The sequence below is a fragment of the Rattus norvegicus genome, chromosome 3 (genome assembly GCF_036323735.1).
Source record: "Rattus norvegicus strain BN/NHsdMcwi chromosome 3, GRCr8, whole genome shotgun sequence".
Classification (NCBI taxonomy): Eukaryota; Metazoa; Chordata; class Mammalia; order Rodentia; family Muridae; genus Rattus; species Rattus norvegicus.
Window position 1 is genome coordinate 182,070,175 of NC_086021.1, and position 16,604 is coordinate 182,086,778.

Consider the following 16,604-nt stretch of genomic DNA (forward strand, 5'->3'; position numbering starts at 1 on the left):
AAGTCGGTGTGGGGAGGCACACAGCCAGTGACACCTGGGTGCAGGATTTCTGCGTTTATGTGGGGACAATAAAGGTCTGGTACTTGGGAGAGGGCAGCTTGTAAAAATACTCAAAGTGGGGCAAGACGAGACTGTAGAAAGCAGAGGAAGGGGCTGGGCTGGGGACTTCAAGTATTTTCTACGATGACCTTGGGCTGGCTCTGAAACCAGGTTGTAAGCTGAAGGACAGAGGCCAGACCAGGCAGAGTAGTTGAACAGCCTAGGAGGGTGGCCAGGGACCAGCCTGGGGCAGCAGAAGTGAACCTAGTAAGACACCATCAGATTCTTAGATGCCCTTCCCCTGACACCCACCCTCCAGCTGGTCCCTCGCTGCTGCCTGCTTAACGCTGGAAAGCCATTGATCTCAGTGTTCTGTTTGGAAATAGATTCACATGAAATCTCAAGAGAGTGAGAGAAGGAGAGGGGGAGGGAGGGAGAGAGAGGCCAAGCTCAGTGGTACATTCCTGTCATTTCAGCTGCTCTGGAGGCTGAGGCAGGAGACTGGAAGTCCAGTTCATGTGGGAGACAGATACATTTTGCTCAAAAATATAAAGATGACTTGGGGTGGAACTTAGCTCAGTGTAAATGGCTGTGAGCTCCATCCCATCATCTCACACACACTCACACACACACACACACATGCACACAGAGGGAGAAAGATAGAGACAGAAACAGAGAGAGATGGAGACACAGAGAGACACAGAGACAGAAACAGAGAGACAGACAAGCATGTCCCTGGAGGTCCCATTCACCCATCACCCAGTTTTCTCCAATGGGAGCACCACCGTGGCAATAATGAGTTTCAGACCTGGAAAATGGTAGGTTCTGGTGTGTTTTGAAGAAAACTGAAGGTAGTCCCTGAGAGACAGCAAAAGGACTGAGAGAAAGACAGCCTTGTGAGACTGGAATCTCCTTGGCCTGAAGCCAGGATAGCTTTTCAAAGATGGGAAACCGAGTCAAGTGGGTGCAGAGTGGAACACAGGAGACAAAGTTCAGCTTGGCTGTGCATTTGGAAATCCCTTCTTGGCACCAAGAGTTAGGGTTAGGGTCATGTGGGTGGTAGGAGGTCCTCACCAGAGTTAGGCAGGAGCTAGCAAAAGAATGGACAAGCTTTACAGGACACCTAGGCTCGGGCCAGGCTTCTTAGGTGGCTGCTCTCCTCGATTTAATAGGTCCCTCTTCCCACCATGGTACAGAGCTGTGCTCAGTTCCAGTTGAGGGGACTTGAGGCTAGACGAACATGACTAAGGTGCCCAGGTGACCCCTCTCTTCCTTAGAGAGTCCAGGGCTAGCAGCTCCGTGTGCAGGCTCCCCTAATCGGGAGGAATCTTAAAAACATGAACAAGGCGGGGTGGGAAAAGGAACTCCAAGAAAGCCTGGTAACCCTGAAACCAGAGTTAGAAGGTACAGAGAGGAGCACCCAGGCTGTGATGGCCAATCGTGACTGTCAACGTCAGCAAGCCTCTGGTTCTGTCTGTGAGGGAGTTTCTAGACTGGGTTAGCTGAGCTTCGAGGATGAGCCTCGAGCTTGGTCTTGTCCCATGGACTGGGATCCTGGGATTAATGAAAAGGTGCTGATCATTGGTGTGTCTGCTTCCTGGCCATGGAGGCAGTGTGCTGGGCTGCCTCACACTCCCAATGCCATGACGGACGGTACCCTCAAGCCATGGGACAAAGCAGACCTGAGCTTAGTGCTTTCGTGGGTTATTTTGTCATAGAACTGAGAAAACCAGCTCACACCCAGGCCAGGCTGTGCCAAGGCCCTGGCGACAGGCATGCTCTGTCTCTCCCCGTGGAACAACAACGGTGAGATTATTAGAAGCAATAACCATCCCATCTGGTGATGAATACTTCAGAGCGTGGAGACATCATGTGGCGACAATGCCAATTGCCCATAGCAGGACAAGGGTGGAGAGGCTGAGCCACCTGTCTAAAAAAACCATGCAGCCCAGAGAGCAACGGCACTCAATCTGACCTCAGACGAGGCTCGGGGGCCGGGCGGGCTTCACCAGTGCAGCTACTGCACCCCAAGTTGAGCGACAAAGCCAAGGCCAGCCAGAGGGATGTTTGGAAGTCACACCAACTAGTAGTGTTCCCTAGGCAGGTTGGAGACGACGGTGAAGGAAGCCTGACAGTTAGAATGGGTTTTAAGAGTTTGCGTTTAAGAAAACACATTTCCCAACCCCCACGATTCACCTTCCCCGCCTTTCGGCGTCTATCTCTCCTGCATTCTTGAGCAGGGGTCCCCCCCAGTTCATCCATCTATAACAAGAGCGAGTCTATAAAAGAAACCATTAAAGTCGGGCCCTGAGGAATTGCACTTCCCCCCTGGAAGGCTTTTAGGGCAGAATAAAAATGCCTCAACTCAAGCCCCCATGCCTCTCTGGACCCCTTAAATCCAGGCGCCAAGCGTGGCCCCAGTCCCCGAAGCCCTTCTGACCTGCTGGCCAGGGCCAGAAGCTACCAGCAAACCCACCTCCACCCACCTCGACCTCTGCGAAGAAGGAGCCAAAACCCACACTTGTCGCCAGCGGCCTGCCTAGCCTTGATTTCCTCCGGTATGAACTGGACGAGGCCACTGGTCTCGAATCCTCGCTTCCCTAGTTGATGGCCCGCCTTTCACCCAGGCAGCTTTGCTCAAGCTCACTCTGCCCTGGCCTCAGGGCTGGGTGGAAGGCGGTTTGACAAGAGGCACCTAATCCTTTTGGCACAGTGGCTGTCGCTGCTCAGGGGTGAGACGTGACCCAGTTCAGCCAAGACATGGAAGGGAGAAGTTTCTAGAACTTTCTAGAAAAACCTGCTAGAAATTTCTAGAAAACACACGTGCCGCTCTAATGTTCAGAGGAAACCCATTCTCAGCAGTGAAGAAACTCCACCTTCTGACTCCAGGGAAACCATGTTTCCAGACGAGGGCTACCCACGGGGGGACACCACAGAGAGGGGCTCCTGTGACACAGTTGTCACAGGGTCAGGCCAGCCTGCAGCCTACATGCTCACCCCAACCATCACCATGAATGTCCCACCTCAATGACTAAGTCTAGAGTCTGGAATTACTTCCACGCCCTCCCACACACACCAGAGGCTGGCGACAGAGAACATGGGCACAGGCTGTCTTTGGGCCTGTCACGGAGCTGGTCCTCAGGAGCACATGCATCTGTCTTCATCACCTAACATGGGGAAAAGAGCTGGGTGAGGACAGCCCAACTGCATTTGGCATCTTTAGAAGGATTGAAACACTCCCTACTAAGAGTCGACAGCTAAATTTAGAGTCAGAGACACACCTCCGGGGGTGGCTTCGAGGCACTTTCCCGAGAGGTTTAACTGGAGAGGAAGACCACCGTGAATGTGGTCCCAGGTCCCATACTGATCGAGCACCAGCGTTCATCTCTCCCTGCTTCCCTGCTGCTGCCAGAACTTCTCTGCAGAGACGGACCGGACCCCCCTCACCACGAGCCACAGGAAGCCCCTCCTCCTCTAAGTTGTTTTCGTGGGTGTCTCCTCACCGCTGTGTAGGTAATGCAGCCCAGTCCACACACAAGAGCCCACAGCTGTCTTATTCCTGATAGTCTAGAAGCAGAAAGCATAGCCAGGCACACGGGAAACGAGGGAAGGACGGTGCACCCCATTCATGGGTCCCTGGAGGGGCCTCTGTGCACTGAAGGGTGTTCAGATAGCCTCCACCCAGGACCCCAGACAACGTCACATGTCCCTTCAGAAGCAAACGTCTTGGATGGAAGCTAAGGCTGGCGGCTTACTCTGCCTCCTCTTAGATAGATACAAAGTAACCCAAACAAAGCACTGAACAATGCAGCTCTCCGGTTTGCCCATGCCCAGCGTGGAGGAGGCCCTAGGTTTGTGGCCCGCGCTGGTAATTGTTACATCATGATGGCATGAGCTGTTATATCCAGAGGTGTGCATATATACACTCCTACACATAAGCACACCCATACATGATATAGAGAGTCTCACTAGGTAGCCCAGGCCAGTCTTAAACCCACCACCATCCTCCTGATTCTCCTCCTGAGGGCTGGGCTGCATGAGCCACCTGGCTGAATCCTTCTTTTTGATATTGAACAAGGGGGGAGGGGTAGTCACAACAGGGTAGTTAAGGGAATTTCTTTCCCCTCCGATCAGGCAAGGCAGTCTTCGGTGGATACTTGTGACTGTATGTTTTGATTATCTGTATATAGCAAGGTTACTGAAATGAGGCATGGGGTAGAAATGGGTGAATTCATTAATCTTGGCAGAAAAAAAAAAAAAACAAATACTTTGAGCCATAAAATCTGTGTCTTTGGCAAAACCAGAAAATATTTCTAATTTAGTGGAGGGCTGGCTGAACGAGCGTTGTTCTCTAAGCCCACAGATTTGCACATGAAAAGGCAAGTTTTGGAAATAAGGAAGCAGGCGGCACAAACTGAATAAGGGCTTCAAAAAAAAACAAAAACAAAAACAAAAACTGTTGCTACACGTTGTTACACTCTGGGCTGCGCTGAAGCCATTACACTCCATCAAGTGTCACTCAAATTTAAGTGGCATCTTCTGTCTTCTTAAGGCTGGGACGGGACATTTTCCTCTCTGTGTCCTAAGGATCTCCTTAGAACAACAAAAAGCTGCAGGGGTGTGCACCCCTGCTGGCCTGCCAGGAAGTTAGGATGAGACCAAAGGGACTCTGCTGGCCCTCTGTGGCTGCTCCCATTTTCTGAGACAAGGTTTCACGTAGCCCAGGCTAGCGTTGAAATCATTATATAGCTGGGGCTGGCCTTGAACTTCCTGTCCTCCCGCCTCTACCTCCAGAGTGCTGGAATTCCAGGCGTGCACCGCACAACCCCTTTACGAGGTGCTAGAGATCAAACCCAGGACTTCAAACAGGGTAGGAAGTCTCCACCAAGTCACAGCCCAGCCTGTTTATTTTATTCCTTTTAAAAGTAAGGAATAATAAAAATGACTTTTTAGGGGTCTTTTTTTTTTAAATGGTGTTCTGTCTGCAAATACATATGCTGCCACGGGTGTCAATGCCTGCAACAGCTAGCTGAGTCAGCACGTGTACACACACATGCGCACACACACACACACCACACACACACATGCACATACACACACACACATGTGCACACACATACACACACACAGCACACACACACATACACACCACACACACACACACACACACATATACACACACACACAGCCTCTTCCAGTTCTCAGCGGCAGGCTGCTGCTCTCAGAGGCCACTAGGCCACGCACCGTGGTCTGGGGATGTATATGACAAAGGAAGCCCATCACCACTGCCATTGCACAGAAGCTAGCCATGCCCAGTTAGTTAGGTATCCAGTTTCTCAGGTCACTATCCTGATCCATGAAGTGCAATTTGAGGTCTCATTGGGGCTCTACATTTTCTTGACCCGTCCCCTGGACTCGCCAGTCTTCTGCGCTAACTTACTTCTATTTACACGTCATCCAGATTCTTCCACAAAGCACCATGTTGACTTTATTCTCTTTTCATTGCTGAGTAGTATTTCACCACACACACACACACACACACACACACACACACACACACACACACACACACATGTCACAGTCTGTTTATCTTTATGGACGCAGCGGGAACCACACAGAGGTTGCCATGGGAAACTGCCTTCTCATTGCCTGACGGATAGTAGAAGCTAGATCCTTCACACCTCCAGTTCCTGCATTGTGGGTGCTATCCATCGGGAAGGCCAGGGAACTCAGCTAGGCCTTCCAAGAGGTCCAGGCAGAGAAGCAAAGGTGTGATCTGAGGCACCTTTAGAGGACAGAGGGACCTGCTGACCTCACCACCCAACCCTGGTCTCTGGTCTCCCTCCTCCCTGGAGGCTGCAGACCAGAATTTCTCCTGCCTCACTTGTGCTGCGGCTGAGTGTTCTGGCTTCTGGCTTCTTGGATTTGTCTTCCTCCCTAACAAGGCAGGCACGAGAAGTGTGAAACCACTTATCCTACCCACCGACTCCCATCTCCCTCCCGACTGGAGACCCTGAGACAGCCATTTTGCCAAGTGTGCTGTGATGAGGCCCAGGACAAAATGCCAATGTGCTTAAGTGATGAACCAAAAGGGGAAAAGCCTCGATACCACAGATATTCCAGCCCAGGACTCAACAAACTGCATCTGGCCAACTGCCTGCTTTAACAAATAAAGTTTTATTAGAACACAGCCAGTGCACAGTCACAAATGCAGCCTTTGGCTGCCCTCACGCTAACTAGCGTTGGTGAGAGCGAACAAATTCCCCTCCGTACCCGAAAGCATCCAGCCCCTGGAATGTTCTATGGGCATTGCGGACATTCACTCTAACCCACATTGACCATGCCTCTTTATTTACACATAGTAAGGAAAACTACAGGTGAGTTGGGAGCACGAAACCAGTAGAGTGCTGGTCTAGCCTGCTGCACAGAGCCCCAGCTTTGATCTTCGGTACTGCCTAAAACCAGGCCTGGTGGTGCAAGCCTGGAACACCAACCCTTGGAAGATAGAGGAGGAAGGATCACAAGTTCAAGGTCACCCTTAACTACATAATGAGTTTGAGACCAGACCACTGGTGCGTCCCACAGATGAGACAGCGCCATGATTGTGCTAAGAGCCAATGCGATAACCACCATCCTCATACAGATGTGTGTTGCTGCAACAGAGGTGGGGACGAGAGTCCATACCTGGCTGGCTGACCCAAAGAGTCCAGGCAGATGTCAGGAGAAAGGACCCACAAGCCTCAAAAGGACCAGACCAAGGGGACTTCCAGGAAGCCATCAGGTAGGCATGGCGCTTTGGGAAATGAATTGAGGGCAGGGACCAACAGCGCATTGGGGCACCCAGCTGGACACGAGCACGAGTTAGCTCTTAGAAATATCCCAGAGCAGGCAGGAAGCACAAATGGGGCCTCTGGAAAAGGAGGGGTGTGTCCTCCCACATAGAGGGTGGTGCCCCGCTTTCCTGTGGCTTCTTTGCTCTCTAAGCCCAGGACCCCAGCCACCCCACTGAGAACCCAAGAATGTTCTTCATTAATTGTAGAAAAAAAAGGATTCCAGCCACTGCATTGGAAGGACCAAGGCCCCGGTGACAAATGCTTGTGACCTCCTTCTGGCCCCAATGACCCAATTCTACCCAGACCTAAACAGCCTGCTGGACCCTGGGAGGACAGGAAGGGCCACTGGGCCTCTTCTGTCCTCTGTCTTTTGGGATTCTGGGCAAAAAGGAAGTGATGTAATTCTAGAGCGCAGAGGTGCCTCTAGCCAGCTGTGCTGTGAGAGAGGCTACCCACCAGATTGGCTTCACGCCAGAGTGTCCCGGCCTCAGGCCGGAGGCTTGGTCCCTGCTTTCTCCCACATATGCCTCAGCACCACATCTGGACAGCACATGCCCTCTGGTCCTGTAAATGCCCTGTGACCACTCGGGAAGAGGAGTACATGTTCCCCTGTGCCAGAGCAGAGACTCCCTGGGCAACACACACACACACACACACACACACACACTACCACCACCACCACCACCACCACCACCACCACCACACCACACACGGAGAGAGAGATGGAGGGAGGGAGGGAGGGACATGTTTTGGAAGGTAGAGGTAGGGTGCAAAGAAGGAGGAGCCCTGTGGCCTTGAAGCTCAGGAGATGGGGTGTAAGTCCTGGACGGTGCTGAAGAAGCAGTTGTGAGAAGACTGAGGAGCTGGATGGAGCTGGATGGAGCTGGATGGAGTTGGATGGAGCTGGATGGTCTTCTGGAATTGACACGGTGTTTCCTTCTGGAGCAGGCAAAAGAGCAAAGAGTGGGGCCTGGAGTGGACCACAGGAGCTAGGACAGGATGGCTGGGACCGTCATGGTGGAAACAAGGTGGCTCTGTACGGGCAGGAGTCAGTGTGTGTCTGGGACTAGATGGCACCTCGGGAAAGTAGGCACGTCCATTTCTGGACCACAGAACGCCCTTCAGAGCACTACCCACTAGGCACCAACTTGTCCACTCAGTCTCTGTTTCTCTCTCCTTCACCACATACCGCCCCCCTCCTTGGGAGAGGCTGTGGGTCACATGACAGCAAACGCACCTTTCAGACTGTTTGCTGAACGACTGCGTAAGCTTCCAACCAGTGTGGATCAGCAGGCTATTAGCTGCAGAAAGTGCTTCGAACACATGGGCATAGGGTTGGGGAAGGGGTCAGCGTGTCTCTACGGTGCCGTAGACAACCACATCAACCAGGACACTGAGGGGTCCAGGAGTGGGTTCTGCTGACTCCTCAAACATAAGCCCAGGCGTGAGGTTTGAGTAAGGGGCGGGGGGAGCTTGTTTTGGTTTGGTTTTGGTTTTCTGTTTGAGTCTCAATCTATAGCTCTAGGTGGCCTAGAACTGTACGAAAGAATTTCGTGGCAATCCACCTGCCTCTACCTTCCACTTGCTGCCATTACAGATGTAACTCACCACCCCATGCGCTGAGAAAATGCCTTATTTTCACGGCAGCCAGGATAATTCAGGTGACACGGTCATTAAAAACTAGAACGAAGGCCATGGTACGTGGAGACACGCTCATTCTGTAGGCCCTGCAGGGGATCCATTCTTCTCTCTCCGAGGTCTCTCCACACCAGGGGAGAGAAGGGAGGTTGATAGTCAGGTGTGCAGAGGCCTGAGCCTCTGTCTGATCTGCTCAGCTGACCCTAGCACAGTCCCTTACATACCCACTGTCCCCTCAAGGCTCTCTCCTACCAGGTCATTGGTACCCACATTCCCAAAAGGTGTTTCCATCAAAGAACCCAAGCCTGAGTCCCAAGTGTAGCACTGAGAACCATGTGACCTAACCCACTAGCTTCTGTCTCAGTTTCCTCATTTATAAAAGGCTGTCCATGACCGCTGGCCTCCCCCCCTCCCCCGGCAGAATTAGGTAAATCAGCAGTAATGCAGACATCTACCATTCAGGAGCACAGAGGCAGGGCTGCCCCGAGGCTTGGCACTTTCATGGCCTCACCCTCTTCTTCCTCCCAGCCTTACAGGAGAGGTAAGGTTATCGTGTCCATGGAGAACACAAAGGAATGGAGAGGTTGGTTGGGATGAAACCACATAGCAATAACCTGAGGGGCAGCCATGGTGTCCCCAGGGGCCACAGGACTGTCCTGCTTCTAGTAACTATAGGTGAGCCAGAACCCGGAGTGACACCAAGTCAAAGCCCAGGGGCCTGGCTCGGGCCAGCCTGGTGTGCAGGACATGGCTGGCCAGGAGCTTGGGCAGAAGGAGCCATCACCTCTCCTGTGGTCTTTTCTGTATGAAAACCAGGGTCACCAGGCCTTACCCTCACAGCATTCACCCGCTCATCCTTCCCAATGCTATATGCCTGTCTCTGGGAGCCGAGGTGTCCAGAAGGTATTAACTTCCGCCCCACACCGCACACTCGCCCCCGGAGCCCAGCTGTGGTACTTTGGTGACTAACGGGGGGTGTGGGGGTGGGGGCTGCAGCTGGAAGGAGGGATAACAGGCAGGCTTTGCACACTGCCTGGGTGGTCTGGGAAGGGCACCTCTGACCCGAGACCTCCCTCAGGGCCAGATGGAGGAAGTGAGCGTCAAGCATGCTGGAGACTCTGCAATTTGCCATCCAGTAGGGTCTGACGTCAGGCCGGAAAAACATCGGGCTTCCAGAAGGAACTCTGCGGTGTTGACACCACACTCGGACAGAAACAGATGTTCTTGAGCAGGGAGGGAAACTGAGGCCTGCCAGGGAATCAGGTCCAAATTCTGGCCACCACCGGACGGGTCTCCTCCATCCAGGTGGTGTGGCTTCAAGGATTTGACTTACTGTTAGACTCAGGATGAGGACTGGTAATTTGCCTCCTGGGAGTCCGGTGCCACCTTGAGCTTGACCTCTGCAGGAACTTCCAAAATGCCAAGTTCCCAGGGTGGGCACAGGGGACTTGGCTGTCAGCTCTGTGTCCAACACAGAGTCATAGGGACTTCCCAGTGGGCCCTGTGAGCCTTTAGGCCATGTGGTTGCAGGAGGGGAGTCTGTCAGTCATCCAGCTTTCTACATAAGCAGGTATCCTCAGCGTGCGGTAGGAGAGGGACACAGTACTGTTGCTACCTAGCCAGACGCCAAGGTGCTCAAGAATACAATTATGGGACACCCTCAGGGCTTTGCTGTGGGTGCATGCCTATAGGACGGGTACACCCAGGTGACTCTAATGGGCCTGTCGCCAAGACCACGGGATGGAAAAGATCATGAACCTGAGGCCAGGAAGTGCCAGTCACTCTACCCTGTAGCTCATCCCATAAGTCCTAACCCACACAGCCTCAATGCAGTTGGATGGTCTGAGGGCAGTCCTTCCGCCAGGCCCGCGGTAGGGGGCCAGGCGACCAATGAAAGGCCGTCCTGAGAAAACGCTATACCTAGACGCCTTCCCTTCTGTGCCTTATCCAGGAAGCAGGTACATACAGCGCCTCTCCCCGACAATACAAAGTTTCTTTAGCTACCAGCCCGGAGCGCTGTGGAGGGCCTCCGATGAGCTGTTGATATTTGGAGCCCCGTGGGCCTCTGGGTATCGGGTTCCTCTCCTTTGTTTATTTTATTCGGCTGGCATTCCTCAGCCTTAACAGACCGTGGACACTTCCCTTCGAGGGGCACCTGTGGCTCTTCGGGAAGCACCGGCTGAGGAAGGCTGGTGCAGACCCAGCACCATAAGTTTATCTTTTTCTAAAGAGCTTGGCGGGTTATCGAGTGTCTGCCATAGCGATTCAGCTCTGTGATTGGAGCTCAAGAGCTGCTGTGGCCCACGGGGTCAGACGGACGTGACTTGTGTCACCAGACACATCTGTGGACGATGCCGAGAATATCACTGCTTACGCCAAGCAGAACTTTCTTCTGGTTTGTTGGAACTCATTTAAAAATACGAAAACTCCGGCTGGGGAGATGGCTCGGTGGGCCAAGCGTGCACCAGCCAAGAGCAAGGATGTGATTGGATCCCCAGCAACCACGTGAGGAGCCGAGCATGACTGACCGCCTGGGAAACCCCAGCGGGTTTAGAGACAGGTAGATATCTAAAGTTCACTGGGCAGCCTGTCCAACCAATCAGTGAGCTCCGGATTGAGGGAGGGAGGGACCCTTTCCAAAAGAGAAAATTAGGCGCGGGGGTGGGGGTGGGGGGAGACACACACATACTGGAAGGCAACTGATCTTGACCTCTGACCTCTACATGCCCGTGTGGTCTTGTATCTGTGCACACCCACCCAGGCATACCCACACCTACACACATGTACACATTCACTCCACAGAGAAAAACAGGTAGACTCAAAAGTGACCATAGCAGCCTTCAGGCTGAGAGGAGTCACCACGGTGACATTTATGTGACATTCATTTGCCAACTACTGAGGCAGAAGACAGAACTCCGGAGCTCCAGTACTTTCTAGAGACCCGGGTAAGTCTTGGGAGAGGGGGAGACAGGAAACAGTCCAGAAAGCACAGAACGATCCTAAACACTTCAGTCTACACTGAGCCTTGACCTCAGGTGAGCTTTCACAAAAGGAATGTTCTAGAAGGTGGGGGATGGCGGGGAGGTGGGGGGAGATCAGGATTGTTCCAGTTCTCTACATCTTGCTCCCACGGCCCTGGGCTGCAGCAAAAAAATTTAAAAAAAAAAATGGATGCCTAAGCCAGACTGTCTTTCAGTTACCCTCAAGATTCTAACTAGGGTCCAGACTGAAGCCATGGCCTCTGGCAGCAGGGAAAAAAGAGGCAAAGGCTAGAAACCACAAAGGAGAAAGTGATCGTGCCCACTCCTGTCTGGGGCCACAAGTACAAAGAAAGCCAAACTAAACTGGAGAGAGCTGGAACGGAACAGAACATGGCTACCAGAGTCCCAGACAGACAGGAAAATAGGGCGCAAGGTGGCCCAGTCAGTGAGGGGCTCGCCTCCAATGCATGAGGACGACCTGACTTTGATCTCCCAGAACCCATGTAGAGAAAAACACCAGGGAGTGGGAGGCAACATGGCTCAGTGAGTAAAGGTGCTTGGCACCAAGCCTGACAGACTGAGTTTGGAATCCACACGGTAGGAGAGAGCAGACGTCTTCAAGCTGTTCTTTGACCTATGCTGTGCGCGGGTGAACACACACACATACACTCACTCACTCGCCCACTCACATACACTCACACTCACACTCACACACACATACACACACACACTCACATACACACATACACATCCTCACACTCACACACACACACTCGTGAGTACACAGATACACACACTACACAAGGGGGGAAAAATCAAAGATCGAAAGTCTTTGCAATGGGAAACGCCACGCCTCTCTCAGGAGGAGAGAAGTGCTACCAGATGCAAGGTGCCTCCACCCTGTTGGGTCTTGGGTCAGGAAGAGCAGGCATGGGCACTCAAACCCACTGTGCCCCTAGAGGCCTCCGGGAGGCCTGGAAACTGGGCGGGCTGAAGAAAGACTGCAAGCAGCACAGACGGGGTCAAGTTCAGACATGAGCTTTACTCACTCAGTGGAGTCCCCACTCCTCACTACAGTCCCATTTGCAAGAGTCACAGAGGGGAAACATCAGGCCTCCAGCCCTCACCCACAGTCATAGTTTTCTCAGGCCACATCTAAGTTCCGACCACTCACAGCGTGGTCTAGGGACCAGCATCCAGCATCCTGGGGAGCAGAAGAGGCTGTCTTGAAAGACAGGCTTTCCTGTACTCTAAACCTATTCAATTTGAATCTTCATTTTTGAAAGGTGCCCTGGGAAGTCCTCTGGGAGGCACACATATTCCAGGGCACACATGTGGAAGACACCTTGCGTGTATTTCTCTCCTACCCTACGGGGCTCACGGATTAAATTCAGTCAGCTTAGTGGTAAGTGTCCCCACCCCTCTCTGTGTTCCCACTGAGACACAATTTTAAATCTCTCCCCATACCAACTCATGAAATCCTCTAACCACCCCATGGCCACACCCCTTACCACCTGCACGTTGGAGACAAGCGCGCCAAGATCCCGACGGGTCCAAAGTCACAGACTTGAGAGCGGGCATGGCTGTAGACACTAACAATGTGTGGTCATAAAACACACCTTAAAGCAAATTAGAAAGCTCTTTAATGGCAGATGGGACCGATCTCCAAGATAAGGTGCCACCTGAACACTGTGGTAGTTTGACTAAGGGATGTCCCTCTTAGTCTTTGGCATTTAAACAATTGGTTCCCTGTTGGTGGCACTGTTTGGGGCTGGGGGCAGATCAGTTAGTGCAGCTGGAGGAAGTAGGTCGTGGGGTGGGGGTGGGGGGCTCTGCGAGTAAAAAGCCTCTCCTTCTACCTTACTGTTCCACAGTTTCAGTGTGAAGATGTGAGCTCTGTCCCTGCCTCTATGCCTGCTGCCTGCTGGCACCTGTCACCATCGAGGACGCTGAGCCAAGATAAACTCCTTTTTCTATAAGTCACCTTGGCCATGGTGTTTTACAACAGCAACAGGAAAAGAAGCTAAGACACACACCATCCTCGGTGTGAGAGGCAGAAGATGGTCAGAACCTATAATAAATTCTTCAGCATCCAGACAGCATCCCTGTAAAGGTACCCGGGAGCGCTCCGTGGGAGTCGCCTCTGGGAAGTGGAACTCAGAACCTAGGGGAAGGACACTAGGGGAAACTCCTTACTGTGACACACTTCCGTCAAGTTGGCTATGGGGGAGTGAGTAGTTTCTATTCAGAAACAAATGAAAACAAGGTGCCCCCCCCCCGACACACCAAAAGAAATGTTGGAAGGGGAGCGGGAAAGATGGCTTGAGATTGAGAACACTTCCTGCTCAGGGTGGTTTGTACATGCTTGGCCCAGGGAATGGCACTATTAGAAGGTATGCCCTGCTGGAGTAGGTGTGGCCTTGGAGTGGGCGTGGCCTTGTTAGAATGGATGTGACCTGTTGGGGTGGGTATGGCCTGTTGGAGTGGGTGTGGCCTGTTGGAGTGGGTCTGTCACTGTGGGCGTGGGTTTAAGACCCTCGTCCTAGCTGCCTGGAAGCCAGTCTTCTGCTAGCAGCCTTCACGTGAAGATGTAGAACTCGGCTCCTCCTGCCCCATGCCCGCCTGGGTGCAGCCATGCTCCCACCTTGATGATAGTGGACTGAACCTCTGAACCTGTAAGCCAGCCCCAATTAAATGTTGTCCTTTATAAGACTTGCCTTGGTCACGGTGTCTGTGCACAGCAGTAACACCCTAAGACACTGTTCCGGTTGGAAGACCCAAGTCCAGTTCTCAGGACCCACATCACTCATCTCGCCACCCCAGGTAACTCTGATCTCAAAAGGATCTGATGCCTGCTCCTTGCTCTGAGGTCACCTTTGATCATGTGCAATACCCCCCTACACACACACACACACACACACACACACACACACACACACACACACACACACACGAGAGGAAACCAGGGAGACACTTCAGGAAGGTCCAGCTACAAACAATGGCAACTCAGACCACTAAGATGCCTTCAGGGCTCCAATCTCACCCCATAGAGAGCATCTGGCAATGTCTGAAGACTTTGAAGACCCGGGATGCCAGCAGCCATGCTTCATTTCCCAGACAGCCAGGAGTGCCAGGGCAGGGAGCCGAAAGCCTGGCTGGCACACCCCGCTGTTCTGCGTGTATTATGTCACCTCAGGGCTCTAGTTTTGGGAAGTTCTCATGTAGCAGGTCTCGGCTGACCCAAGATTCTGCACATCCAACATGACTGCACCCCTGCTGATGCTGTGAGCGGCAAGGCCATCTCTGGCCAAGCTTGCCCAACTCATGCTCTTCTTTTGTGAACAGCAAGAGGAAGCGTTGGGTTTAGGCGAGAAACCAGAGTACCGAGGCTGGTTTTGGTGGGTGCAGGCAGAGGACAAAACAACATGAACAAGCTTGTGGACTGCTACTGAGCCCCTTCTGAAGCTCAAGGGTAGGAGGTTTCCCTGGGACTAGAGGCGTTGGTGTCTGGGACTCACCATCCAGGGTCTCCACGGAGAGCTGTAAGCCCAGGTTGTGCCGAGGGTTGACCACCCAGTGGTTGCTGGTGGCTGTGATGTCAAATACCAACCAGCCCTCCTCAGAAGCCCAGATGGTACGGCTGTCCAGCAAGAAGAGGTCGGACTCCCTGGAGAGGAGACAGAGAGACACAGGCTTGGGGTTAGTTAGGTCACAGCCCGGCCACACTGACAGCCCATCAGCTTACAGACAGGAGAGGCTCTGTGTAAGACACCAGGCGGGGGCAGGGCACTGGTCCTCTTCACACAGACTCGTCAGAAAAGGACCTGGGTATGATGACCTCTCAGCAGTTGTGATGGGAAAGAAAGGATCGAATTTCCCTAAACAGGGAACTGACACAGGTCATCTCACTCTACCATACGTCAGGGGACCCCAGCAAGACACAGGAGAGGCAGGAATTATACAGCCTGCAAGTGTCTGGGGCAGAAGGTAACACCAACAAGGTCATCCACCATGAGTCTGCCACCACGACAAGAGCTCCATGTGCCACCACGACAAGAGCTCCATGCACCCTGTCGGAGATGGAAGGTGGCTGGGAGTCGGAGCAGTGGATGGATTTACAGATAGAAGACGGATGGGTAGCTATGGAGCTGGACAGGTTGAGTGAGTAAATGAACAGAGGAAAGATGGACAGGTGGGTGGGTGGGTAGGTAGGTAAGCAGGTGGGTAGGAGAGATGGACAGGGCATGGGTGTGTGGATGAGCAGAGGGATGGGTGGGTGGACGGTGGATACATGGACAGATGGATGGATATGTAGGTGGGTAAATGGAGAGGTGAACTGATAAAGACAGAGACAGATGATGGAGAGATGGCATATGGATGGGTGGGGGATGGATGGATGGATGGATGGATGATGGATGGATGGGTGGGGTGATGGATGATGATGGATGGGATGATGAGTGGATGGGTTGATGGATGGATAAATGGATAGATAGATGGTTATGTGGATGGGTGGATGAATGAATGATGGGTGGATGGATAATGAATAGATGGATGGATGGATGAATGGATGGATGATAGATGGATAGATGGGGTGTTGGATGAATGGATGAGGTGATGGATAGATGGGTGGATGGATGGATAGATAAATGGGGTGATAGATGGATCAGGTGAAGAATGGATGGATGAGGGTGATGCATGTGTAGGTATGTGGAAGAGGGATGGGTCGATGAACACCACCCAGCCCTTGCATACAATCTATAAGGTATTCAAAACACCTCCTGTGGATTTTTAGTTATCGAGACTCAGTTTCAACATTCTGAGCCCTTTGGTGGTCAACTGAAATGCTAGAGACCCCATGCTGTGCTGGGCACTGACGTAGTGATACCCCTCTCCAACCTGGACCCACCTCAGGGCCCTCACAACTGCCATCAGCCCTGGGGTGGCTGCCTCCCCTGGAACAGAGAAACGTTTTTGCTGTTCATACGCAAAACCCTCAGATATGGCAACTGTTGGTTGAGCACAGTTCACTGGTCGGCCTCTGGGGAAGAAAATTCAGGCAGATTCCTGTCTCCAGGTCCTCATGATAACCCTGCAAGTTGGGGATCCTGGCCCA

The 16,604-nt window shown here is 52.6% G+C and overlaps 1 protein-coding gene across 2 annotated transcripts in view; it reads right to left on the reverse strand.

Moving 5' to 3' along the window:
• Positions 1-16,604, reverse strand: part of Bmp7 (bone morphogenetic protein 7) — a 75,956-nt gene that overhangs the window by 10,857 nt on the left and 48,495 nt on the right. For both annotated transcript variants that reach the window (NM_001191856.3, XM_039106002.2), the window contains exon 3: positions 15,010-15,158. In NM_001191856.3, the coding sequence (NP_001178785.1) occupies positions 15,010-15,158 (149 nt within the window). The remainder of the gene's footprint in view (positions 1-15,009; positions 15,159-16,604) is intronic.